The sequence below is a fragment of the Sceloporus occidentalis genome, unplaced genomic scaffold (assembly GCF_023333645.1).
Source record: "Sceloporus occidentalis isolate IW3139 unplaced genomic scaffold, rSceOcc1.0.p SCAF_11, whole genome shotgun sequence".
Classification (NCBI taxonomy): domain Eukaryota; kingdom Metazoa; phylum Chordata; class Lepidosauria; order Squamata; family Phrynosomatidae; genus Sceloporus; species Sceloporus occidentalis.
Genome location: NW_028316991.1, coordinates 10,574,381 through 10,601,439, shown reverse-complemented (window position 1 = coordinate 10,601,439; position 27,059 = coordinate 10,574,381). Strand labels below are relative to the sequence as shown.

General features: G+C 39.5%; 1 protein-coding gene across 1 annotated transcript; it reads right to left on the bottom strand.

Moving 5' to 3' along the window:
* Nucleotides 1-1,191: 1,191 nt before the first annotated feature.
* LOC149305543 (CBY1-interacting BAR domain-containing protein 1-B-like) lies at nucleotides 1,192-27,059 on the bottom strand. Its single transcript, XM_089477564.1, has 9 exons — nucleotides 27,031-27,059; nucleotides 23,508-23,742; nucleotides 21,929-21,997; nucleotides 20,452-20,553; nucleotides 19,731-19,736; nucleotides 17,852-17,956; nucleotides 16,955-17,068; nucleotides 15,989-16,093; nucleotides 1,192-1,275 (listed from the first exon to the last, which is right to left on the bottom strand). The coding sequence occupies exons 1-9, from the start codon at nucleotides 27,057-27,059 to the stop codon at nucleotides 1,192-1,194; spliced, it is 849 nt and encodes a 282-aa protein (XP_089333690.1).

The window sequence follows — 27,059 nt, the reverse complement described above, 5'->3', positions numbered from 1 at the left end:
CTTATAATCGAGCAAATATGGTAAATACGGTGGCATCTTTTTAGAAACAAATCGTTTTATACAGGTAATTTTAAATTGTTGAGAAGCTAAACTAATGCAGGGAGTAACACCAGACATAAAATCTGTGGGGTTTTTCCGCTTCACCCTTTTTCTTTCTGGGCAAGAAACACAAAGCAAAATTCCAATAGGTGTATGAAACAATGTCACCACAAACATTGACTGAGATTGGTGGTAAAATGGGATGCATACAACATATCAATTATACCAATTTAATACAATGGCTAGTTCACTATTTAGAACTTTGTAATTTCCTTTGGGGAATTCTGTATGTCTGTCCCAGTAGGAAGAATAGATAAGTATAGACGATTGTAAGCTTGCAAGCAGCGCTCTCTTCACCTAATGTATCGGTTTGCCTTAGTCTGTTAATTCTAGTCTTGTCATAGGTTTTGAATATATGTATTGTAAGAAGTGCGTAAATTGTTTGCGCTATATCAAATATAATAAAAAAAAAAAGACAGTTACTGCCACCAGTGAGTAGTTCTCATTGCTCAAAAAGTGAACCAATATAAATATAATACATTGGTATGAGTGCAATTAAATATAGATATAGCTAGTCTGTGTTAAAAACAAAATACATTTTAATAGCTTAAAAATTGTCACTCTTAAGATTGTATATCCATATTAGGTTTCTGTACAAACTAGCTATATCTATATTTGATAGCACTCACACCAATTTATTTTGTTTCTAGTAATTTCATTTGGGGACTGCTAATCTGGCCAGAATGGGACATGGGCCCAAGAAAGCAATCTCTGAAAATTCTACGCTTGAAAATGTGGATGTTTGCTCCATCACTTCCCGGAAACATACCAAACCTAGGGCAAGGCTTTATTCGAGACATGTTGAATATAGATAGTTGCACATATTCTGTACAAGAAATACATTGCAAGGTTGCATTTTATGTGTGAACTGCACCAAAGGAAAAACATTTCCACCAACGTTGGGATACCTGCATTTGACTCTGCTTTTTTTTTTTTTATTTATATGGCTTGCTTTAGATATTTGTGCAGATTTGTTACATTACATTTAATTATATATAACAAGCAGATTCTGTAGTGCTCTACAGTGTGTAGGATAAAGTCAGTTAAGGGGAAGTGAAACAGTAGGAGGAGGAGAGGACAGCTAATCCTCATTCAAGCAGTCAAGTTTGTTGGTTGTTCAGATGGCATAGAAAGTCTCGAAAGCGGAGGGTCTTCAGAGAGCTTTTTATATTTTGCCTATAAAATGTAGAAAATATGACAGAACAGGGATGGAAATTGCAGAAGTTTTCCCAAAGGAAGCGGGTACAGCACAGGTGAAATCCTGGATGCAGGAAGAGGTGAAGAAATATGAAGGGTGTGTATATGGATAGGTTGGTAAAGATATCAGAGTGTGGAGTTAAGGGCTCTGTAGGTCAGGAGTTTGAATTTGACGACGGGTATGGGGAGCCAGTGGAGCTATAGGCAAAGAGGCACAGCAGATGAGGAACAGCGACAGAGAAAGACAATGTGATGGCCATCACAAAGTGTGTGTGAAGGAGGTGGTCCACTATGAGAGACCGAGGGAGTGGGGAGAGGGGGAGACCAGTTGGTGTATGGAGTTGCAATAATCCAGACGGTGGATTAGTACTTTGGTTGTTTCTTGTGTGAGGAATGACACGATTTGGGAGATTTTTTTTTTAGGTGATGGTGGCAGGATTTGATGAGGGATGAAGGAGAGAGCAGATTCAAGTGTGACATCGAGCTTGGTCTGTCGGTTCAATAGTTGAGTTGTCAACAGTGATAGATGTCTGGAATTGTGGACAGCGGGTTACTATAAGTGGAGATGTTGAGCTTCAGAGGGGTATGTAAGGGGTATGGCAAGGTTGAATGTTAGTAGATTGTGGTGAGACAGAAAGGGAGACTTGGAGAATTGAGCATAGATGAGAGAACTTTAGGACAATGTGATGGCCATCACAAAGTGTGTGTGAGGGAGGTGGTCCACTGTGAGAGACCGAGGGAGGAGGGGAGTGACAGTAGTTTGAAGGTGGCAGGTGAGTATGAGTCATCAATCTTTATAGGGCTGAAACAACTAATCGATAAAATCGCTAATTAAAATTTTCAACGATTTTCATTATCGATTAGTCGAATCGATTTTTATGGATTATAAAAGTTTTTTTTCAGAGCAAATGCTCTGAAAAACAGAGATCGGATTTTAACACTAGAATCCAGATCCCCCGCAACGCTGCAGGGGACCTGGATTCCCCTCACTGTCGGCCGGTGGGTGTCCGTGCGATACGCACAGACAACTTCCGTCTCTCCCCTCCACTTCCATACACCCCTCCGACTCCTCCCCCCTCCCATACACCGCTCTGCCTCTCTTCCCGACTCCCTGGTATTTTGTGAACCTCCGTTGCTGACAGGCACTTTCACTGCAGCTTCATAGAAACCTCAGCGTAAGTGAAGGGCAGTAACGGAGGCTGTCTGTGCACATCGTGCAGACCACCACCGGCTGACAGAGAATCGAGGTCTCCTGCAGAGGATCATCCTCTCTGTCAGCCGGTGGGGGTCTGCATCGCACAGACAGCCTCCGTTACTGCCCTTCACTTACGCTGAGGCTTCTATGAAGGTGCAGTGAAAGTGCCTGTCGGCAACGGAGGTTCACAAAATGGGAGGGGGGAGGAGTCAGAGGGGTGTATAGGAGCCACCCTCCCATACGCCACTCTGCCTTTCTACCCGGGGGTCAGATGTGCATAACTGGGGGCAGTTTGGTAAATAAAAGAAAATATAAACAAGGCTTTTTTTTCTCATAGTTTTTATTAAATATGAAAAAAAGTTATTAGTAAATATTAATTCATATGTTAACTTTGTATTAACCCCTTCATTACCCTATAGACGTACCGGGACCTCCAAAAAACACCCACAAAGAAACTCCTATGGACGTCCCGGTACGTCCAGCCCTTCGTGCAGCGTCAGGGACACATCCCTGCCGCTGCACGGGAGACCAGGCTGTCGTTTGACAGCCTGGACTCCCCCCTGGCATGAAAGCCGTTAAGGCTGTTATGGTTGAAAGTGCCCGATCGCACAGTTGCAAACGCGTGATCGGGCATTCCCTTCCGGGTTACGTCACTGCTGACGTAACCCGGAAGGTCATCGGAGGACAGGATATCCCCTGCGGGGATATCCTGCCCTCCGATGAGGCACAGAGACGCTGCGATCTCTATGCAGGTCTGTGAGGACCTGCATAGAGATCAGTGTGATCGGTGCAGGGGGATCGCGGGGAGGGGAGTGAGAAACCATCTCTCTCACTCCCCCTCCCGTCCTGAAACGGAAAAGCTGAAAAAAAAAAAGTGAATTCATTTAAAACATATTAAATAAATCATTAAAATAATATATATAATACAAAAAAAATTATAATGTGAGCTGTGATGTCATTGACATACGTTGATCGTATCATCTTATTTACTATAAAAAAAAATGGTGAAAAATTTTTATGACTTTTATTTGAAAAATCTTTTACTCACCTAAAAAAGCAAGTAAAAAAACTAGCTAAATAGATTCTACTACTTGTCCTGAGTTTAGAAATACAAAAAACAGCAAAAAAACATAAAAACATTGGGTAAGTTATAGGGCAATAAGTACAAGCAGCGTTTTATGATTTCCAAACCTTTTTTAAAAAATCTGGTCAGTCTGCCTCCATCTCCTCTTTGGAACATCTTTGAAGCCGGTTAACTCAATTTAACCCATTCAAACCATATATTTTTAAAAACTAGAGACCCCAGGGTATTTCAAATGCTGTTATTTGAACCCTTTCCATGCAACAGTTATACAACTACACCTTGTCAAACTTTGTAATAGTAATTTTTTTTTTTTCTCACACAAATTGTACTTTAGTTATAGATATACAGGTTCTGGTATATGTCACTGTCAAACAACCCCCCAATATGTGTTCAGGAACATCTCCTGAGTACAGCGATACCCCACATGCATGGGTTTGTTAGATTGTTTGGCTGGTAAAGGGCTACTTTTGAGGCAACACAGACTTTTAGCATCTGGTCATTCTGCCTCCATCTCCTCTTTGGAATATCTTTGAAGCCGGTTAACTCAATTTAACCCTGTCAAACCATATATTTTTGAAAACTAGACACCCCAGGGTATTCAAATTGCTGTTATTTTAACCCTTTCCATGCACCAATTATACAACTACACTTTGTCAAACTTTGTAATAGTAATTTGTTTATTTTTTTCACACAAATTGTACTTTAGTTATAGATATACAGGTTCTGGTATATGTCACTGTCAAACAACACCCCAATGTGTGTTCAGGAACATCTCCTGAGTGCAGTGATGCCCGACATGCATGGGTTTGTCGTGTTGTTTGAGATTTAAAATGCCACATTTGGGAAGTGCGCTTTTTTCTTCCACTTTGGCCAGTCTGTACCTATGTCCTATCTTTGAGCTCTGCCACTCCAATTTACCCCATCAGCCATTTTTTTTTTATATTAGACACCCCTTGGGTATTTGAAGTGCTTTTATTTTAACTCTTTGTTGAGATTTTTGAGAAATTTTAGCACTTGCTCAAAATAATAAACTTTATTTTTTTATTTTATTTTTTTAATACTTTTTATATTTTTTTTTTTTACACATTTTGCTGGTACTGGATGGTTCATCCAGTGACATCACTGCATAATTATTTTTAAATGTTAGCACATTTTTTTCCCCCTTTTTTTTTATTTTATTATTTTTTGAATATTTTACTAATCACATTGTGATTAGAAAGCTGGGCTCCATTGACTTGCATGGTTGAGTGCAGTACCTGTATTCAACCTGCAAGTGGAGCCAGAGTTCTCTAGAGGGTCTGGAGACCATCTAGCGAACTCTTTCATCTTTATTGTTTTTTTTCCCGGGCCGCCGCCATCTTGCTGATGGCGAAGATCACCGGCAGCTGCGGCTGTGACCGCTCTCCGGATCGGTCACAGCCCATCCAGAGGTAAGTGTTTGGTGTCGCTGGATGCCACCTGATCGAGGCATTCCAGCGACACCATTTAAGTTTAGGAGGCGATCGTTGATCGCCTCCTAAACGCTTTTAAAAAGGCGTCCGCCGCCATACAATGTATGGCGGCTGTTGACGCCCCGGGGAGGGGCCAGACATGGCCCCCGATGCCGATCTCGGCCTTGCTGAATGCCTCGACATCGACATCGTTGATCACTTTCTAAGCTTATTTAATTTTTTGATGGTTCAGTACCGTCAAAGGTCATTAAGCGACCGTTTTTCCATGACTGTCCTGAACCGGCAAAGGTCGTTAAGGGGTTAAACTAGGCTCTGGGGGAGAATAAAGATACAAATGAAGTGCTAGCTAGAATAGAGTGGAAAGGGGCTCTTATGGGAAATGGGGGTGAGAACAGTAGGGGTTAGCATACAAAATATGGAACTACATAGTATAAAATCTGCAGTCATGAAGTATTTGTCAACTGATGAACCAAAAATGGGTAGTAACCTTAAATGTATTTTAGCAAATACGCAAAGGTTGGCAAACAAAATGGGTGAGCTGGAGATACTGATAAGTGATGAACAGTATCATTTGACAGTATCACTGAAACACTGTGGCATGTTACACATGACTGGTCAGTTAATTTACAAGGTTGCTAGCTTTTAGAAAGGACAGAGAAAATAAAAGTGGAAGGCGTTTGTTTATATGCAAACCCTAAACTAAAGCCCAATATTAAGGAAGATGTGGATGATGACACTAGTATTAATGTGGAAACACTGGATGGAGATAGTAAAAAGAGTTGCACGCTACTTGTAGGTGTATGCTACAAGTCACCAAACATTAGCAATGAAGGGGAGGATTACCTTGGATTGGAATAGTTGAACTAGTTCCACTAAGGGCAGCAAGTTTCTGAACCTGCTTAATGACCAATTTATGTCACAATTAGTAGAGACTATCTGCATCTGGTAATAAATTCTTCATTGTGACTTATCTCAAACATCAAAGTAAGAGAATACTTGGGGAATAGTGACCATAAAATGGTTGCATTTGTGATTAATTCCAAAAACCAATTGGGTAACTACCAAAACACTCCATTGCCGAAGAGCAAAGTTCGACGTACACCTATGGGAAATAAATACAAAAGAAGGAAATAAAAACCAATGTGGCTAACCAGGAAAGTAAGACAGGATATGAACAAATGGCATTCAAGCATTATAAAAGCGAGGGATTGGCAGTATCATTTATGGCATACAAAGATGCCAACAAAGCCTGTAAAAAGGTGATTAAAATGACAAAACTGGAAAATGAGAAACTTAATTGTTAACCCCAAGAAATTCAATTTTAAGTATATCAATGGAGAAAAACATAAAGGTAGTTTTTTTTTTCTTCATAACGTCACCCTCTTCCATGTTGTCCCGCTGGCAGAACCCGGACTTTGAGCCGGGGCGAGCCCAGGGGAGGTTGGCTTTTTTGAGGGTTTTTGATTTTCACACACCTGGGATTCCTTCCTGGTTAGACCGCTTCACTTACCATCAAATGTCACATTATGTATCCTCCCTCCCGAACCATCACTGTTTGTACAGGGACCTTACGGTCTTTGAAACTTTATGCACTCAGAAGCGCCCGCCAGATGGGGCCATCATCTTAGTGCATTGCTATACGCAATGTTGCTGTCAATGTTTTCCGCCCTGTATGAATATCCCGTATTTCATTTGAACCCCTCATCTCCTGCTGTTACCCCTGTTTTCTGCCCAGTATGTCTGTATCCTACCTGTCTCCGTACCCTACTGCTATCAAAGGGTTAATTTTGGTGCCCTCTAGTCTAGCTTAATTGCATTTGTAAACCAAAGTGTGAAACATCTGCCTCCTGTAATTACCTAATCTGACCACTTGTGAGGCAGCCCTATAAATCTCCAGGCCTCACTTGGAAACGTAGCTGCTGTGGCCGCTCCCCTAGTGGCCTCCTTATAAGTGGCTATTTAAGAGTTACACTGGAGTTAAACGGGAGGGAAACGACATACCAGGTACCACTGCAGAAAGCGGCTACGACATCATCGCAACCGGATCAACACATCTCCATCCACGCCGTCCTCTCCTATTGTCTCACTTCCCACTCAACCACCGACTAGAGTGTAAGCTTGCAAGAGCAGGGCCCTCTTCTCCTTTTGTACCAGTTTATGCGTTTTTTTGTATGTGAAATTTTTCTATTGATTGTAACAGCGCTGCGGAATCTGCCGGTGCTTTATAAATAAATGTAATGTCTGACACGCCACCCTCATTCTTAGACTTTCAGATGCGGACTGGACTAAGATCTTTACCCTCACCCACCAGAGTTCTAGGGCCACTAAGACACAAGACTGTTGGAGGTGGGGTAGTGATGTGGGCACTATGATTCATATTTGGTGGGCCTGCCCCACAATTCAAGTATTCTGGAGAGAGGTTTACCGTGTCATTTCAAAGCTCAATTACTCGCCTCCGCCTTTCCAGGCTTTGTTTATGCTGTTACATCACACTTCGCTTTCTGTTTTGCAATATAAGACGTCTGTTATTAGACATTTTCTTGATGCTGCAAGATGTCTTATACCTATTTTACTGCTTGGGGCGTTCGTAGTTATATCTTTCTATGTCTTGATCTGCTACGTGAAGGCAGTATTCCATGTATGATACAATGTGTTTTCTGCTTGTATGCTTTGCATCTACATGTATCATGTACATATCTTTTGTGCACTGTAACTTATTGAACATGTCTTCTCTGCATTGAGGTATCAATTCCTCTGTGTTCCCTCCCTCCCACCCACCCTTCCTTTCGTTCCTTCTGTACCCCTTGTCCCTCCCTCCATTACAATATATATAAAAAAAAATAAACATTGAATTTTGAAGAAAAAAAGTTAAAGGTAGAGAATGTTGGTCCTTTATTATCGGAAACTGGAAACTTGGTTAGTGAGGACAGAGAGAAAACTGACATCTTTTTTGCTTCTGTTTACACCAAGGAAGAACTAATGACTGAGCCCCTGCTGGCTAATGTTAAGGAACCATTATAGCAAATATGGGATTGGCTGACACAAGAAAAAGTGCTCAAGCAATTAAATACTGTTGAGATAGACAAGGCCCCTGGACCGGTTAGTATACACCCAAGGGTACTTAAAGAGCCAAGCCTAATTCTGGCCCAACCATTATTTACTGATCTTTAGGGGCTTTTTCAGTTTGGGCATAGTGCCATTAAATTGGCGCAAGGCAGATGATGTGCTCAAAATCGGACATTTCCAGGCCAGTAAACGGTACATCGGTAGTGGGGAAATTATTTGGTGGGTTGCTAAAGGTATACATTCAAGAACATATCTTGATCCAGAATCCAATCAGTAGCAGTCAACATGGATTTGTGAAAGACAGGTCTTGTCCAGCCACCTTATTAGCATTCTATGAAGAAGTTAGTAAAAATATAGATCTGGTTGTGGCCATAGATCTGGGCTTTGCTAAGGCATTTGATACGGTTCCACATATAAGGTTACTCTACATTGGGGAAATGTCTGTATTTGGATCGAAAATTGGGTAAAAGAATTCAGAGAGTTGTGACATTGGCCAGTGCGCATGTATTAAGTGGAGTGCCTCAAGGGTCTGCCCTGGGTCCTCTTCGTTTTAATCTGTTTATAAATGATCTCACAAGCTGCATTGAGAGCCCTGTCACAGTTTTTGCTGATGACACAAAATGAGGCTGGGTAATTCAGACTAATATTGATGTTTCTTCTTTGCAGTTGGATTTAGACAGAGTTGGGGACTGGGTGGGCTAGTGGCAGAGGTTCAATATAGATAAATGCAAAGTTTATGGTAAAAATAATAATGCAACCTATGCTATGAATGTAATATCCCTAGGGAAAACTACCAACGAGAAGGACTTAGGAATAATGGTAGACAACTTAGCAACAGTGCGCAACGCCAGTAAGCAGCTGCAAGGGCCAATAAAGTTTTGGCATGCATAAATCATTGATTCACAGGAAGAGGACATCATCTTGGCTCTTTACAGGTAAAGGGTAAGGCCTCACCTTGAGTATGTGGTACAATTCTGGGCACCAGTCCTTAAAAAGGACATTATGGAACTAGAAAAGTGCAAAGGAGGGCTATAAAATTAATAAGGCATTGGAAGATATTGACAGAGACTTAAAGAGTTAAAATTATATACACTACAAAAACGGCATCTTAGAGGGGGATATGATAACATATCAATATATGCTGGGCCAATATAAAGAGCTCTTCAGTGACCTGTTCATTAACAGAAATGTACAAACAAAAAAAAGCTGACCCTCAGACTGGAAGGGCAGAGATTCTTTACAGTAAGGAGATTCAAAAGAGGTCTGGATGTTTTTTTTGTTTTTTTTTGAGAAAGAGATTATTCGGCATAGGCCTGGATCAGAAAAATCACGGACCAAATGGAGTAATACTGAAGCACTATAGGGATATGGAACCCCTCCAGGGTCTTAGAATGGATCAGTAATGCAAACTTGGGCTAATTCTGAACTTCTGGCTGCCAAAGCCAGCGCCATCAAGCATACCAATTTTTGTAGCCGACAAAAAAAAAAAAGTTTTATTAAGATTATTCAAAAAGTCTAACAAGCGATCAATATGCCAAGTTGAAGTACATTGTGGGGTAATATACCAGAACAGAGCTATTACCTTCAATAGTCTAAGCTAATAGGGATCTTGTGTGAGATTTGGTATCAGTACATTTAGAGCAGAGCCATAGGTTTTAATGCTAAATCAGACTAAAATTCGAGTGTGAGGAATTCCAGTGCTAAAAGAATAGACTCAACCATAGAGGGAGAAGACCAAAAGGACACTTTCAAGTCATTCAATTCCTCAATACTATTTTTTTTTTTTTTTAATATCTCATTCTGGTGTGATGTCTTAGGGAACAATAAATCAACGCTAAAGCTTGATCTGATAAAACAGGATGGGAGGGAGACTAAGAAGCAAGTCTCTTAAAGTAATCCACCGTTAATTGCAAAGGAAACTGTGCGCTTGCTTAAGGGCTGAACCAGGGTGTACCATGGTCTGGACGTCCAAACCAGGACTATCTGTTGAACTCTGTCCTGATGAAGAAAAGTGTATGGAGCTGGTATGTCTGTCCATGAAAAGGATGTCACATAAAATCCTCCATGCCCCCTTTGACCATGTTTTGGGTTATAAATATTGGAGTCAGAGCGGATGAGAGGCAAATAGATCTACTTGCCGCTGACTAAACGTCTGTTTTATTAGCTGGAACAGCAAAGTCTTCAACTAAACTGTTGATAGCCACAGATGTTGGCAGGACACATACTCTGCAACCACTCTTACCCAGATTATTAGAGCCCAAGACCACAGGTCCAAAGGTTCTAGACACAGCGTTTTTGACTTGTGCCCCCTCTGTGGTTTATTTAAGCCACAGCTGATCTGTTGGCTGATGGCACACAAACTTTTGAAGGGCCTAAAGGAACAAGTTTGTGAAAGGCTACCTTTTTTTTTTTAGATAGTTTGTGTTATATATATATATATATATATAACACAAACTAACACAAACTAACACAAACTAACACACAAAGTGAGCATTCCTGCTCTGACCAAGTCCCTCTTATTGCCTTTTGAGCAGGGAATGCTCCCCAACTGTGAGCAAAATTAAGGCAAAGGGTAATGGAATCAATTATTGAGGATGGGGAATCCCAGTCCCCAGAATAGCTGTTAACTCCTTCACCTGTGACTGTGTAAGGAATGAGCACCCTTGAAGCCCACAAACATTCCTGCATAATAATGGAATCGTCCTGCGCAAAGGGATCATTCCTATAACCTTTGCCAGATCTTTTGTAGTTTTTTTTCCCCCCATTTTGCTTGGGGAATACCCAAAGACAGCAGAAAACCTAGAAAGAGAATATTGCGAGTGTTAGAATGGATTTTTGGAAATTTAGTACAAACCCCAGAACCTGAAAAAGAGCTATGAGAATTTCTCTGTTGAATTAGCACAGCCAAATCTGAATTTATTAGCAAAATATCACCTAGATCAGGGCTCGACAAATCCCAAGCGCCAGGTCGCCATGGCGACAGAGAATTTTGCCCTGGCGCCTAGGTGTTTGTCAGCCTCTTACATCTGCAAAAAATTGCCCCCTCGTCACCACGCGGGGGGCGCTGCTGCTGCTGCCTTCCCAGGAGTCTGGGCAGACAGCACAGCCACTTCGAGCCCGCCCCCAAGGCTGAGATCACTCCCACGGAGTGATCCTGTAGGCTGAAAATGCGGTTGCAGGAAAACCAGCAATCGTGTTTTCAGCTGCCACAGGCAGCTTCAGGGAAGGGGTGGTGTGTTGATTAGGTCCCCACACAAGTGTGGGGAACTGACGCAACACCCCCCTGCTGCCTGATCGCTCCATGAGAGCGACAGTGCAGCGTTAACCCCTTCAATGCCGCGGCATTTAGGGGTTAATTCCCGTTTTGTAAGGGGTTCTGCTGCTGGTCTGCAGGGGCTTCCAGGCAGACCAGCAACAGCAAAAACGAGCCCCCAAAAGCCCTTTGATGACTCCTATAGGCATGGAAGCCTACAGCAGTCATCAAAGAGACTCCCCCCTGCAATGGCTGGTCTATAGACCAGAGGCAGCTTCAGGGACAGGGGGAGAGGGTTCTTCGGTCTCCACATGAGTGTGGACACCAGCCCCAACAGCCCCTGCTGCAGCGTTAACCCCTTCAATGCCACAAATGTGTATGACACATTCGTAGCATTGCAGGGGTTAACATTTGTCCCCAAAAGCTTGTGGGGACTAAATATCAGTCAATGCTGTGCTCCAAATGCTGTGAGTTTAGTAAGTGGGCTGATGATGATCAGATCACTCCTGACCAACTGTTAGTTTTAAAAAAAATCCTGGCTCCTAAACTTTTTTAGCTGGCGCCTAGATTCACAACAAATTTGTCAAGCCCTGACCTAGATAATGGAAGCTAACAAATTCTTTCTGTCTGACTTGAGAAATCAATGATTTCATTATCCTGGAGAAGGTGTAAAGGCTGTGTATTTTTAACTGGACATCACATAAGGTCTGATCCATGGCATGAGTATATATTAGTCACGGTACTGTAAAGTAAAGCTGGCTCCACTTCAGGAGCCACCGATGCTTGTATATCAGAAATCCCAATATGATTTCTGAGAAGTTAGTCATGTTCCTTCACCAACAGTGCTATGAAAGCCAGTAAACCAAAATCTCTAACCTCAGAATCCAAATCCACAACCCATCTAGAGGAAAAGAGCTTTGATGGTAGATTATTGCCCAGTTAACTCTGGCCATTTGCAAATTGTTTACCTTCACTCTCTCAGAAGATGCATCCGAGCTTACCACTTCCTCAAACTCCCTGTCAATTTCAGGTGAACCACAACAGTAGTCCGATTGCAATGGGTTACATGAACGCTCTATTAGATGAGGGACTACACTGACTTTAAGGAGCCAAAGCCATTATGAGTTTGCTTACATTTTCAGGAGCAGACAGAATTATTCTCTGCACAATGTACGGGGATCAACAAGAAGGAACTGAACAGACCCACAGAAAAGGCTTCGAACAGGCCTCAAAATGTGCCTATATATATGTGTAATAATAATATGATAGATTATATAAAAAAAAAGGTCTCTGGGGTTATGCTGGGTGGAGTTTTAAACTATATCCATTTTAGATTTAAATCGTTTTACTGATTTTTTATTAATGTTTCATATTAAATTTGAACAATGATCTCACAGGAGCAGAACATAAATAAAAGATTTAAAAGGAAAACAAAAAAAAAAAAAAAAAAACCCCAAAAAATAAATGGGGGTTTTCCTCTCCTGCGTGCTGAAGAATGACTCCTTCTCTGTCCCCCCCCCCCAGCCCTAGAATCAGAAGAGGAGTGAAGATGTTTTTTTTTATATTTTTTATTTTTATCTGGACCACATACTCTTCAGAAGCAGCAATGGTCCCTGGCACAAAAGGCTCTCTTATGGAACCTTTTAACGCTCTGGAGACTGCATCTAGGACAGGCATCCTTCAAATTTGTGGCTACACAACTGTCCCAATCACCTGCGGTGTGAGCATTTTCAGCAGGCAACGGCCTTTTCAGGAATCTGCTGCATACACACAGGCTGTCGCAAGGTGGCTATGCCTCCCCCAGAGGGACAAAAAGAGCCCTGCAGGAGACAAGTCTTTAAGAAAGACAGTAACAACCTCTGCCACCATGCCCATCTCTGCATTGGCAGATATTTCAGAGACTATCACACACAAGCAGACCATTAAAATATTTTATACTGCAGTTTTAGGAATAAGTCATGAGTGAAAATGATAAAAATGCTGAAAAAGCTCCAGGTTTAGGGTACACGATACCCTTAACAATAAGGTTAAAGTTTGTAAAGAAAATACGGCTATAAACAGATATGCTCCAAATCATTTGAAAATACTGTTCATTACATACACTGTACACAGGTTTATCAAACAGTAGATGATTGAGAATCCTCAGTGGTCCTACACACAACTAAGATTTTTTATAAAAAAATTACACCATCAATAACTAAAGATAAAATGATGACAACGCTATTCATTGTGGTTTGTCTGGGTTAAAACTATGGACTCAATGTTTACACTGAAGCAAGACATTGGCTAACCTACTTTAATATGAGAAGCAAGCACAATATTTTTTTTTTAAATATCAAGATATCATAAGATTTACAGACACATATACATCCAGTTTAAAATTTAAACAATAAGGTTGCATTGTGATGGGTCATAATGTGAGCTCTTGTTCCAAGCAGACACAGTAAGCCCTGCATAATGTATTGTTAACTCTTTGAAGACTTCTCAGCAACGTACCTGTGCTATAGGGTCAACATTCTTGCAGGAGAAATTACGGCCGGTCTTTCATAATGTATATTAATGCTTTCAGATGACATTTCATCTCATTTACAACCCCACTGTTTAGCGTATAAACCCAAAAGAAATGCACAGTCTGGTAGCCAGCTAAGCAACACAGAGCATGTTAGGTAAATAGTTACAGCTAAGTGCATTCAAGTTATGTTAGTCAGTGGCAGTTTACTGGAAACAAAAATGTAAAGTGATTCCACATTCAATACCAAAATAATAAATTGTGTTTACTAATATAACACAAATACTGTCATTTATACTGTACACCACATGGCACTTCTTTAAACAATTGTTTATGGCAATCCATTTACTGTGCAGGTGACCATTTCCCAACCTGCAAACAAATTCTTGCCTTCTGTGCTTGAAGGCAGTTCAATCATATTGCATTGTTCTTGTGTTCCATTTCAGAAGATGACTTCCAGGCCACATAAAAACCTCACTCACGGGTAGTAACTAATGATATAGCCAGTCCCCCACCATATTTGCACATGCTTAGAGATGCAAAAATACACCTATAAATAATATGAATATTTTGACATACTGAATTTGCAAAACCTCAGACATACACACGTTGTTAACATGCAATACACTGTGTAAGGCACAAGGAGTTAACGGATGATTCACTGAATAACACTTTGCTGCATTTTCTGAGAAGCTGCATTTATTCCATGTGAGACTCCCTGTTAGTCGGAGACAAGTCTATGAAGTTGAGGTAAGAGGAAAACCTGGGTAAATTGCAAAGCCTCATATATGCTAATCATCTTCATCAGATGAATTCTCCTCATCTTCATCTGCTACGTCATCATCATCATAATCTTCTTCCTCCTGTGTTTTTTTTGTGTGCCAGGTACCTGTAGGTTGCTAAAAATACAGAAAGCATATTGATAAAACAAGCAAGAACATGAAATAAAAAAAAAATTTATTTATACACACACATCTTTATATTAACCTCTTCACGACCAACGACGGGCCAGACACGTCACACAAAAATGGTCAGTTAACGACCAATGAGGTGCCTTTGCTTAAAACGGAGTTGCTGTAATGCCTCGATGTCGAGGCATTCAGCAACACCAAGATCAGCATCAGGGGCCATACCTGGCCCCTCTCTGGGTGTCAACGTTCGCCATACACTGTATGGCGGTGGACACCCGTTTTAAAAGAGTTGAGGAGGTGATCAACGATCACCTCCTAAACTTCAATGGTGTCGCTGAAATGCCTCTATAGCGAGGCAGTCAGCAACACGGAACACCCGCCCCAGACCGGAGAGCGCTCACAAACGCCACTGCGAAATATTTTGCAAGATGGCGGCACATGCTTTAAAAAAACAACAAAATTGCGAAGCCATGCAAGTCAATGGAGCCCAGCTTTCTAATTATAATGTGATTAGTAAAATATATTTTAAAAAATAAAATATGGAAAAAAATACCATGAATTTTGACAAAGGCTGTTGGTAAAAATTAGTGCATGTAAAGGTTTAAAATACTGCCATTTGAAATACCCTGGGGTGTCTAGTTGTCAAAATTACATGGTTTGATAGGGTAAATTGAATTAGCCGGCTTCAAAGATGGCCCACTTAAGTCATGAGGTAGTAAGACCAGATTTCAAGTTGAAAAATGCACACTTCCCAAATGTGACATTTTACCTCCTAAACAACCAGAGAAACACATGCATGGGTGGTATCACTATACTCGGGAGATGTTCCTGAACACATATTGGGGTGTGGTTGACCGTGACATATACCTGGAGCTATAAACTCATACCTGATGTACAATTTGTGTAAAAAAAATAACAGAAATTAGTAACACAAAGGCTGGTGGTAGAATCTCAAGCATGGAAAGGGTTAAAATACCAGCATCTGAAATACCTTGTGGTCTCTAGTTTTCAAAAATCTTGCAGATCACTTCTTAAGCTTGTTTAATGCCATGGCGTGCCAGGCACGTCATTGGTCGTTAAGGGGTTAATATAACCACACAATGGTTTGATTATATAAGAGGCCATGACATCACTACAACAGGACTGTAATACACATTTAGTGCCAATACACAATATTGGATGCATTGTACATGTGACATGTATTTCAAAGTCCAACTATTTACCGATAACGATGAAGACATTCCTTTTGATGACCCACTCCTTGAATTGGCACGTACTATGTCTAAGCGAGATTGGAAATCAGGTGGGTGAAGGGAACTTCTGAAAACCTAAATATTTGGAATATGATTTATAACAATAAGATATAATAAAATAATGTTAACAAAAATCTAAGAAAAACTTGAATTTGGGAAGGAAAAAAAGGATGTAATACATGGGCAATTTACAAATCTATAATAACGAAGCAATTAAATGTGTTCCTTATATTGCCAAGGATTCGTCAGTATATAGGAAATGATGCATATCAGGAATTCCACCAAACATCTGCTTTAAATGACTGAAGGCATATGAACCAGCACATCTGGTGCTTACTGTTTCCAAGCCTATGTTGTAATATGCGAGTAATAAGGTTAAGCTTAAAATGGCAGGTGTTCCGGGTGGGTCTTAGCCTGGTAACACTGCTTTTAGAGAACATGGTACTGACCCAATGTGATCGTTGAAAACAAAGCCACTAACAGTACCAGAGGTGTTAAGGTTTGTGGACATATTTCCCAAAACAAAGCCTTCTGGTCCATTCATGAGCAATATTTGCTGTATAACACAACAGGACACGCACAGAACAAAAGCTTCCACAATCACAGGCAAAAATGTACCTTATCACAAATATAGGACCCACTCGTTTATAGGTCACACCAGTAAAGCTTGATATTAATTAATTTTAAAAACATTACTAGAAAGCTATTTTCTCGCTCTCCCATGCTTAGTCTTCACTCTCTCTCAAAAGGGTGGCGCTTCCACCATTCCCCTCATTTGAGGAGCAGGGGAAAGTCCATGCCCTTGAGTATGCTCATTCCCCGTTCCTCCAATTAAAGATTTAAATTAGGGGGAAAAAAAGCGCTGCATATAAATCGGGAAAATATGGTAAGTCATCCATGGTTTAGCATTTTACTAACCAGCGTTTTCTAACTTACCTCTAAATCTTCCTCTTCATCAATGTTATCAACATGATGATAAGCTGCAGTTAGCACCTCTAGAGCTTTTCCATGGAACAACATTTCAATCTTCACAAAGTCACAAAATATTTTCTAGTTCAAATATAGAACATACACACACATTATTATTTAGGCAAAATACATATTTTTGAAATTGCAAGCCCCAACATCTTCTTCTTAAATTTAATCTAACATTAACATTATTTCCAGTTGAACAGCAGTGGAAATTTATTTAAAACACGGTGTTTTTGACTGCTGGATATTTGTTTTATTAGTTTAACGATTTCACTTATTTTACACTGTGATTGTTAACGACACCTTGACTCGAGGACCGATGCATTTTGTTATGCCGCTTGAACTGAATATTGAATATAGCGTTGGATGCTAAATATACCATTTTGGAGGATTGTGAGATTTTTTTTATGTAAGGATTTTTAAAATTATTTTTTTTATTAAAGATCATCTAATCGTCGGTTAATTTCCTTTTTTATCAGAGATACCGTGGAAAGAAACAGCAGTTACCCAAAGGGTCTGCAAGTTGATTAAGGGAGCAGTAATATGCTCTGAAAAGTGTGAGAGGCTAGTAATTTGATTCCTTTCTATGTCTACATTGGTATTTTATACTTATTAACCTATGAGAATTTTTGTATTTTGTCTCCTTTGCCATATATGCCCTTGAATTAATGGATTGTTAATACCGCCATAAAGTAAATCTGATGAACTAAAATCACCAAGGAACAAATGTAACTAGGAATTACTAAACTGTCAAAATCAACCGATACACCAAGGTCTTTAAACAGTAGAATTGTATATTAAGATACAAAACACACTTGAAGGTTATTTTTACAACATATTAAATAAATTAAATTCAATTACTTTAAGGTCTTTTATTTTCTGCTTCTCAAAATCGTCAATGGTTTCCTCAAGTTGACGACTTATCCGAGCTGCATCCATTGTTGCTCTTTGTAGTTCAGACTCTGCCTAATAGCCAAAAACAGGGATATAAAGTAATAAGCAAAAAAACCCTCTCATTTACACTTCGCTAACACAGGAATTTGGAAAACAATAGAATGTTTTAACTATCTGGTGTTTATTTACTATAGGGGGGAGTTGGCTTGGCTAGTTGTTGCTTTAACTTACTATTATAATAAACAAGTTTATTTTGAGTGAATGGCTGAGCTGCCATGTATAATTCATATTATAATGGCTGAGGAGACTGAATACATCTCACAAATTTAACTATACACTATACAGGGCTAGTCAAAATTTCAGCAGAAAAGCTCACTCTACCTATCGTGAATACATCTTTGTTTATAACACCTGAGTTTCTCAAACAAGGACTTGTATTGAACATGAATAATGCATAGTTAAGTTGTACATTACGTATACATTCTGCAGGGCCATTACAATATACTTTATTTATAGAGCGCCAGCAGATTCCAACAGGGAAAATAAGTAGTAACAATAACAAAATATTGAAAACTATATTAACCCCCTCATTCCCCTATAGACGTACCAGGACGTCCAAAAAACGCCCACAAAGAAACCACTATGGACGTCCCGGTACGTCCAGCCCTTCGTGCAGCGTCAGGGACACATCGTTTGACAGCCTGGACTCCCCCCTCACCGGCTTTCTGCTGCCCGATCTCCCGTAACAGCTTCCGGCATGAAAAGCCGGTAAGCTGTTACAGTTGAAAGTGCCCGATCGCACGATCGCGCAGTTGCAAAAAATTATAATGTGAGCTGTGATGTCATTGTGACATCACTGGCATGTTCAGGAGGTCCCTAGGAGGATCTCTAACCATTTCTGTGTAAAAATATATAAAAAAATAAAATGTAAAAAAATAAAAAAAAAATATATATAAAAAAAAGATAAAAAAATGTATTAAAAAACCTTACTTCCCATTGCCCTAGCATAACATCTAGCCAGTATAACCCTTCTGCCCCCGTTCACAACCCCCAAACCTGTTAAGCCATAAAAATTATACACCTTATAGTATGCTCCCTGGTGCTGGGAAAGTCTGGAGAATCTATATAAATTAGGTATTTCTGAAATCAGGACACCTGAATTAATAAACTTGGAGGGGATTTTCCATCACTTTACCTAATTTTGTGAGGATTCAGAGGGAAAATGTAAAAAAAAAATAATTTTTCTAATCTTCGCTAGTTTTTACTAAATTTCTCATTCTAAATTTTCAGCTAATCATCCAACTATGGTATCAAACGAAAGCTCTATCTCTCCTTGAAAAAACAATATATAGTTTATATGGGTACACTATTCACAGGAAAAGAGAATCATCGCTAAACCGACATACCCCCAAAATGGCAAAATTGCTCTGGGCTTTGAGGTTCCAAAATCCCCTGGGATTGAAGGGGTTAATACACATTAAGACATACCAGTACAGAAGAAAAAAAAAGACCCCTGCTATTGCAAATTTATAATCTATAAAAGCCAGTTCAACCCTTTTTGTAGACAAAACTCACTGGGATTGGCTTTTAATAACGCATAGTGAGATTAAAGAGTGACGAGAGAAGATTAAATTCAGAATATCTGAGCACTGGCAATGAAACAATGTTCAGTAAAATAAGAGACCTCCATTATGTTGGTTGTCCAACACAAAGATATAAAATTTACTATTCTATATATATTTTAAATATATATCTATATATATCATCACAGTCAAATCATTTGCACATTTTATAATACAAGTTGATTGCTGCATCCTTTTCTTGATTCCTGTGAAATATTTTGTACCTGTGACTGTAAAGAGTGGTTAAGGAGAAACAGCAGATGTATTTCAAAAATATGACCCAAGGTATCTTAGGATCCTAGGCTTAGAATGTCTAAGTTACACAATTAAAAGTACAAGAAGCAGACATGGACTTCATGAAAGAGCCATTAGCACTGCTCTGGTGAATAGAACATAATTATGTGAGCGAATGGCAACATTTTACATAATACCACACAATCCTTTTCTAATTAAATTAATTGCCCTGTGGAGAGATGGAAGTGTTGTGGTCCAGCTGTACCTTACAAGAAAACAAAAAGAATCATAATATATGATTGGACTCCATGACACAGCTCTATCATCAGCCCACCACAGAAAGTTAATAATTAATATTCCACAATACAGGGTGAATCGGCTGGTACCTGCTAATAGCAGCAACAACTGTTAGAAAAGGTAAGTACATATAAAACATATTCAAGTGAAGTGGGAATATACCCTCATTCATCCTGGATTCATACGCTAAGTAATGACGTTGGGTTTCATAATCTAGAATAACCAATATATGACTATATGATACTATATGCTATCCAGTTATAAAAAAAAAAACAAAAAACCAAATTGGTTATGTTTCTAATATAGGAATTTTAATAACTTCCCATTATAACATATTTTTAGCATAACAAAACAGTTCTGCACTTTTCACATTATAGCCACTAGAACTGTAACTATTCCGCCTACAAAGGATACAATTATCTGACGATCTGATGGATTTCTTTGACGGGTTTTTTCCAGCTGAGCCATCTGCTTTGCTTCCCTGTTTCTAGCAGTTAAAGTCACCTTAAGGTCCTCCTATAAAAGGTAGAGAAATAAGGATTTTGTTATGAGTTTTTATTTATCACTATTATGAACACAAAAGCGTGTGCAAACATGCATGAGTACAATGTAAAATAAGGGGAAAACACAAAAAAAAACTCAAGGTAAAAATGGATAAGCAGCTCCAAAAAACAAAAAGCAATACAAATCCAACAGGATAGAGGTGGGAGCACTACAGATAAGAATATATATATATATATATATATATATATATATATATATATACACACACACACACACACATACATATACACAACTGGCAAGGACTATACATAAAATGTTTTAATATGGTCAAATGACTCCAGAACACATTAAACATAAAATATCAAATTACATACATGTGTGGTGAATATATAATGTTAAAATACATATAAAATAACAAAATAAATATGCAATGGTTTAGCAGTCGTGCGTCTGGGTTTAGATATGAAAGAACAGAACCCGGCGCGTTTCGCCGCTGGAAAGCAGCTCCCTCAGGTGTAGGGAAGTCAAGATAGCCCTCGGTTACAAAACAAAAAAAAGGATGAATTAGGAAGACCAGCACTTGGTACTTAATGTTTGTTTCATGTGTCTGTCTCCAATGTTGGGGTAAAGTTTATTTTGTGTCCGGCTGGATAGAGAGCATTAGAGTGTGCTTGGTTTACACCTTTATGTAGTGGTTGTTTCATACGTTCTGGTGGAGGTTTTTCACGTTTGTGTGGAGGGTTAATCCCGCAGCGATATCAGGGAAGCAACATCGGAGACAGACATATGAAAGAAACATTACGTCTGACTTAAAAGAAGGATCCCAAAGTACCAAGCTCTGGTCTTCTTAATTCATCCCTTTTTTTTTTTAGTAACCGAGGGCTATCAACTTCCCTACAACTCTGAGGAAGCTGCTTTCCAGTGGCATAATGCGTCCGGTTCTGTTCTTTCATATCTAAACCCAGATAATAATATCTTACAGGGGGGCTCATTTTATTGCAGTATATTGTGAAAGCTTATTCTTTGTATTGGCTTGTGAAGAGAGACAGGTGGTCACAGGGCTAGATCACTCACAAGAATGCATTCTGGTTGAAATCAATGCAGGGGTATAGTAGTAGAGTGTGTGCACTGGCAAGCAGGTGATGTCTTTGACCAAAATAATTAACCAGAAGCCAAAGAGCTGGTTCAGGGAAAGAAAGAAAATGCATAGGAGATCCGAATGAATCCCTCCATGCCCTTGCAAGGGGGAAAATCATGAATGTAAAGGGGACACAGCTACCATATGCATTAAAGTGGATACTATGGCTGGAGTGTTAATCACAAACATTTTAATTCTAGAACTACACAGCTTGTGTGTGATAAGTGTTAAGAACAAGTACATACCTACCCTTTTGAGCTTGACTATTGCGCCATAACTTTTGAGTGGTTCCACTACTTTGACTTCAAGTCTTTCAACCTAAAGTAAGAAGGAAATATAATAGTTTGATGTACAAATAACATACTAATTATATAAAAGAAATACCTAAGCTGGTTTATTTTTGTACTCTTCATGACGGAGGTTTTAACATTTTTGCAGTTCTTGTGTATAGCTGTAATTATCTTCTCTCTTATTTAGTGTGCCCACCCAAGTTATATTTTTTTTTTCTTCAGAACCATATATTTTTTAAAACTAGACACCCCAAATGGTGGTATTTTAACATTGGCAATGCACTAAATCTACTACTAGACTTTGTCAAACCTTAAGGTAGTAATTTATTTTATCGCACAAATTGTGCTTCAGTTATAATATTTCAGCTCCTGGTATATGTCACTGTCAAACAACAGCCTGATAGGTACAGTAACACCCCACATGCATGAGGTTGTCAGGTTATCTGGGAGCTGAAAGGCCACATTAAGGACATGCGCAATTCCATTTTTTCACTTGGAATTTTGACTTCTGGCCCTCCTGCCCTCATGTCCTTTGTTTGTGGTAATTGTCAAGCAAAATGCTTATGTTAAAGGGTTAACAAGGCATCTTGCATGAAGGAGAGAAACTGTTTTTTTTTTAAGTCACATTCTGCCATCAATGTTATCAGGAGTCCTGGCCACACCCTATCATAAAATCAGTGGGGCAAGACAAGAAGATGGCATTAGCGAATTTAATAGGGCCTGAGAAATAAGAATAGGTCACCTAGCTATCAGATACCTGTACACCTGTTATTAAAGTACATGGTACCATAACTGCAAAATATAAGATAATAAAATACCAGGCAGGAGTTTGCTGCCAGGTTTTACGACCCGGTTCGTAAAGTGCCTGGGCTACACGCTCCCCTCCCCACGTGACACCAAATGGGCAGATTCCCCAAAAAAAAAGTAACAAGGGTTCTATAAGAACAGGAACCTGGGACTAAAACGTAGAATTTCTTTATATTTTGACAAGTGACCGTAACATCAAGAAATTCCCACAGATTATTTTACTTTTGTTTCATATAAAATGACCCCCCTCTACACCTTTAAATATAAAAAAAAAACAAAAAAACACACGTTTTACAAAAAAATTCAACAATTATATTATATATAATATAATTCTTAACAGCAATCACACTCCTATCGTGCCCAGGCATACCCAGATTCCAGCATGCACTGGCTGACTACGCATAAGAGGAGTGCGATTGCTAACATGCCAAGTCAGCCCGTACATGCTGAAACTTGGCTAGCTGTCCTCTTGTGTATTGTTGCTGCCAGCAGTATGGGGTCAGCATATCACTTACAGCCTCCCTGTACCATGGTCCCCCTCCTCACACTTACACAGCCAAGCAACCTTTGCGTAAAATACATGTCCACTTGAGTGGCAGTTGGTAGTATGTGATGATCAATCTGTCAATGGTTAAGGTCACAAACACTGCAAACAAATCTGCAAAGAGCTAGACCGTCTTACATTAAAATCACAAAACATTTGTCATAATTCCTGCTAACCCCATGAATACCTCTGCCTGACGGTAATCCTGTAGCCTGGCAAATTCATCAGCAAAGTTTTTCAACCCAGTTTTTAAGTTTGGGGTTTCAGTGTCTGCATACGTGTTGATTGCTCTGACAAGAAGATCGGCTTTGTCCCGCAGTCTGGCGGTCTTTCGGACATACCCGGCATATAGTTGACATAGATCTCCAAAGTGCTTTTCCACATTGTTAACAGACTCTTGTATCTGTCTTGTTTGGTTGTCTCTGGAAAGAAATACAATGGAAAAAATATTAACGATGTGATTTTATCAAGAATATTTATGTAGGTTTTATATCATTACACACACACAGTTGTGATCAAAATTTTCATTATTAATTAGTTGTTGCAGCCCTATACAGGTCCTTTGCAGCTCTGAGGTGGAACTGGATCCTAGCCTTGCTGCTTGCCTGGGGAACTGCATTTCCCGGACATTTGGCGATACAAATTGCGCATCACTGTAAATAGAGCATCTTCAAAAGGCACGCATAATTATAAAAAGATGTTTGTCTATAGACACTTATATAAAAGATTCAACAAACATTACACACCCTAGGAGTGATTTCTGAGGACTTAAATGTAAGCAGGCAACAATAAAATGTTGGAGAAAGCAAGCAGGATGCTGGGTTGTATATCGAGAGGCATTAATAGCAGTAAGAGCGAGGTGGGTCTGACACTTTATAGATCTCTGGTCCAGTGTTAATTTCGTTAACAAAAAGTTTTCATCAGCTGCATGTTATCCATGATTCAAACTAAGCAATAATTAAATAAAAACTAACTTAATAGGATGAAAACTATGACGAAAATGACTGCAATTTTTGTCAACGAACGAAAACACCAAGAAAATAGTCCCTCCCAAACATTTTCCTTGTGTTTTTGCAACAAAGCTTGTACACGTATGAGATGCTGTCAAAGACCTGATCCGTGGGGTTTACGGCACGATTGGCAGCTTTGCAGCATCCACAGAAACTTTGGTAACATGTAAAAATAGTTCCCCACTGTCATCATAAAAAAGTCCAAATTATATATATATATATATATATATATATATATATATATTGCACACACATACAGATACACACAAAAATACTATGGCAAGCTGTAACAAAGGCTGGTGGTAAAATGTGTTCATGGAAAAAGTTCCAGCACTGGAAATTCCTAGGTGTATATTTTTCAAAAACATATGGTTTGATGGGGTAAATTGAATGTTTTTTTTAGTTGATTAAAATCTGCTGGAGATTTAGTCGACTAAATTCTACTAAAGAAGAGATTTAGTCGACTAAAATATGACTAAAACTCAAATGGCATTTTAGTCAAAAGACTGACTAAAACTAAATTGAAATTTCCTGTCAAAATTAACACTGCTCTGGTCAGACCTCATCTCCAGAAAGATTTTGATTTCTAGAGAGTTCAGAGAAGCACTACGAAAACAGCGAATGGTTTGCAGGATAAAAAAAATATTAGGAAAGACTGAGGGATCCCAATATCTAAAGCAGGAAGGAGTGAGGAGAGATTTGATAAAAAAAAAACATTTAAATACGTGAAGGGATTTCCCAAGGTAAAAAGTGGAAAGTTTGTTTAAAATTAGAAGAAATGTTAGAACAAACGAGATCAGAGGCTTATATGTACTGTAAAGAAGTCTTACTTTACTGAGAGGGTTAGTAGATAAATGGAACATCCTCCCAGCAGAATCTAATACAGGACTATGGGCAGACTAGCCAAAGGTTCTTATCTGGCATCTATGTTTTTTTATGTTTCACCTGCAGTACCACCGCTAGACATCATAGGGGGGTTATGTATAAAGGAGTTGCAATTGCAAAGGCATTAAAAGTTTACTGATTGCGACTATTTTTAAGCTGTATTGTGTACCATGTGCACATAAATTAGGCCAATTGATTAAAACACACAAAAATCATAGCATAAAGTGTTACGTATAAATATTTTGGGGGAAAATAACAGCTACATTTTATAGGTGACATAGAAACTATCCCCCCCAAAAGATTGACAGCAGATAAGAACTGTTCATCCCATGTAGTCTGCTATTACTGTATTTGCTCGATTATAAGACAAGGTTTTTTGCAGAGCAAATGCTCTGAAGAAGAACCATCGTCTCATATCTGAGGTCATCTTCTAATCAGACCTCAAACAGAGGTCTGACTACAAGACTAAGATCGGGATCCCCACAGCGCTGCAGGGGACCTTCACATGACCTTCCGGTGCTCCTTCATAGAAGCCCGGCGGAAGTGCTGGCAGCAGCACCGGTTGCCCCACTGGATACCAAGGAATCGGAAGCACTGCTAAGTCGGGGTAGGGTAAGAGTGGGGCATATGGGGGGGGTATAAGGGTTAAAAAGAACATCAGGGAGGCAGAGTGGCATATAGGGGGTTAAGAAGAACATCAAAGAGGCAGAGTGGTAAATAGGGGGTTAAAAGGAATATCAGGGAGGCAGAGTGGTAAATAGGGGGTTAAAAGGAATATCAGGGAGGCAGAGTGGCATATAGGGAGTATAAGGCATATCTGGGGGGGTATAAAGCATACCTGGGGGGCAAAGTGGCAAATAAAAGGAAACAAAAAATGCATTTTTCTCATAGCTCACATATGAATATTTACTAGTAAAACATTTTTTCCTATAGGGTAGTCTTATATTCAGGCTCCTTTTCCTAAATTAATATTCAAATTTCAGGGGGGGGTCGTCTTATAATCGAGCAAACGCGGTATTTCTACTGTTAGGACTCAACGTTTACTTGACCCTGGTCTTACTTTCACGACACCCCAACGCCGTGCTATCCGGAACGGAGGCCACAGGGGCAGACAGTGGCAAAGCAGCATTTTTTCTGGATTTTTCGAGGGACAGATAAGTCAATTATAGAGACCATTTAGAATTAACTTTATTTTCCTTGGGGAATTCTTTATTTTCGGCTAATACATATTATTGAAACAAAACTTACCAGAAATATATAAATATTTTATTGTATGTAGCTTTAGCATAATTAAAATGAGGCCAGCGAGTGACTTTACTATCATTATTTGGTTGTTTCATACGGTGTCATGTTAGCGCTGATGGCACTAACCACTATGACTTGTATACACAGTGCTCAATACTCACTGTGTCCAACTATGGTTACGTACACAATTGTATACATATTTTGGTGGCTTTTTATTTCCTTCTGTTCCGACTAATTCACGTATTTACCACCTTGTCTGTACGGCAGAACTTTCTCAAATTACTAACACTCCGTCACGAGCGGTAACTTTGTGGTAAGAATTCATGCATTTGATTTACAGCATAAAATGCAGGAAGAGCAGTGTCCCGAAGATAACGTGTGAGCAGCCATTTAACACACACACATATATATATATATATACACACACCGTGACACCAGACATCTAACCCAATTTAGAAGACCGCCACAGTGAAGCCCTATCATACAACATGCATCACGCCTATAACCTGTATAGTATAGTATAGTATCTGAACATTTACCCCCATCCCATCCCTGAGGCAGATAATTTACCTGGCCCTTGCCTCGGGGGTCTGGCTCAT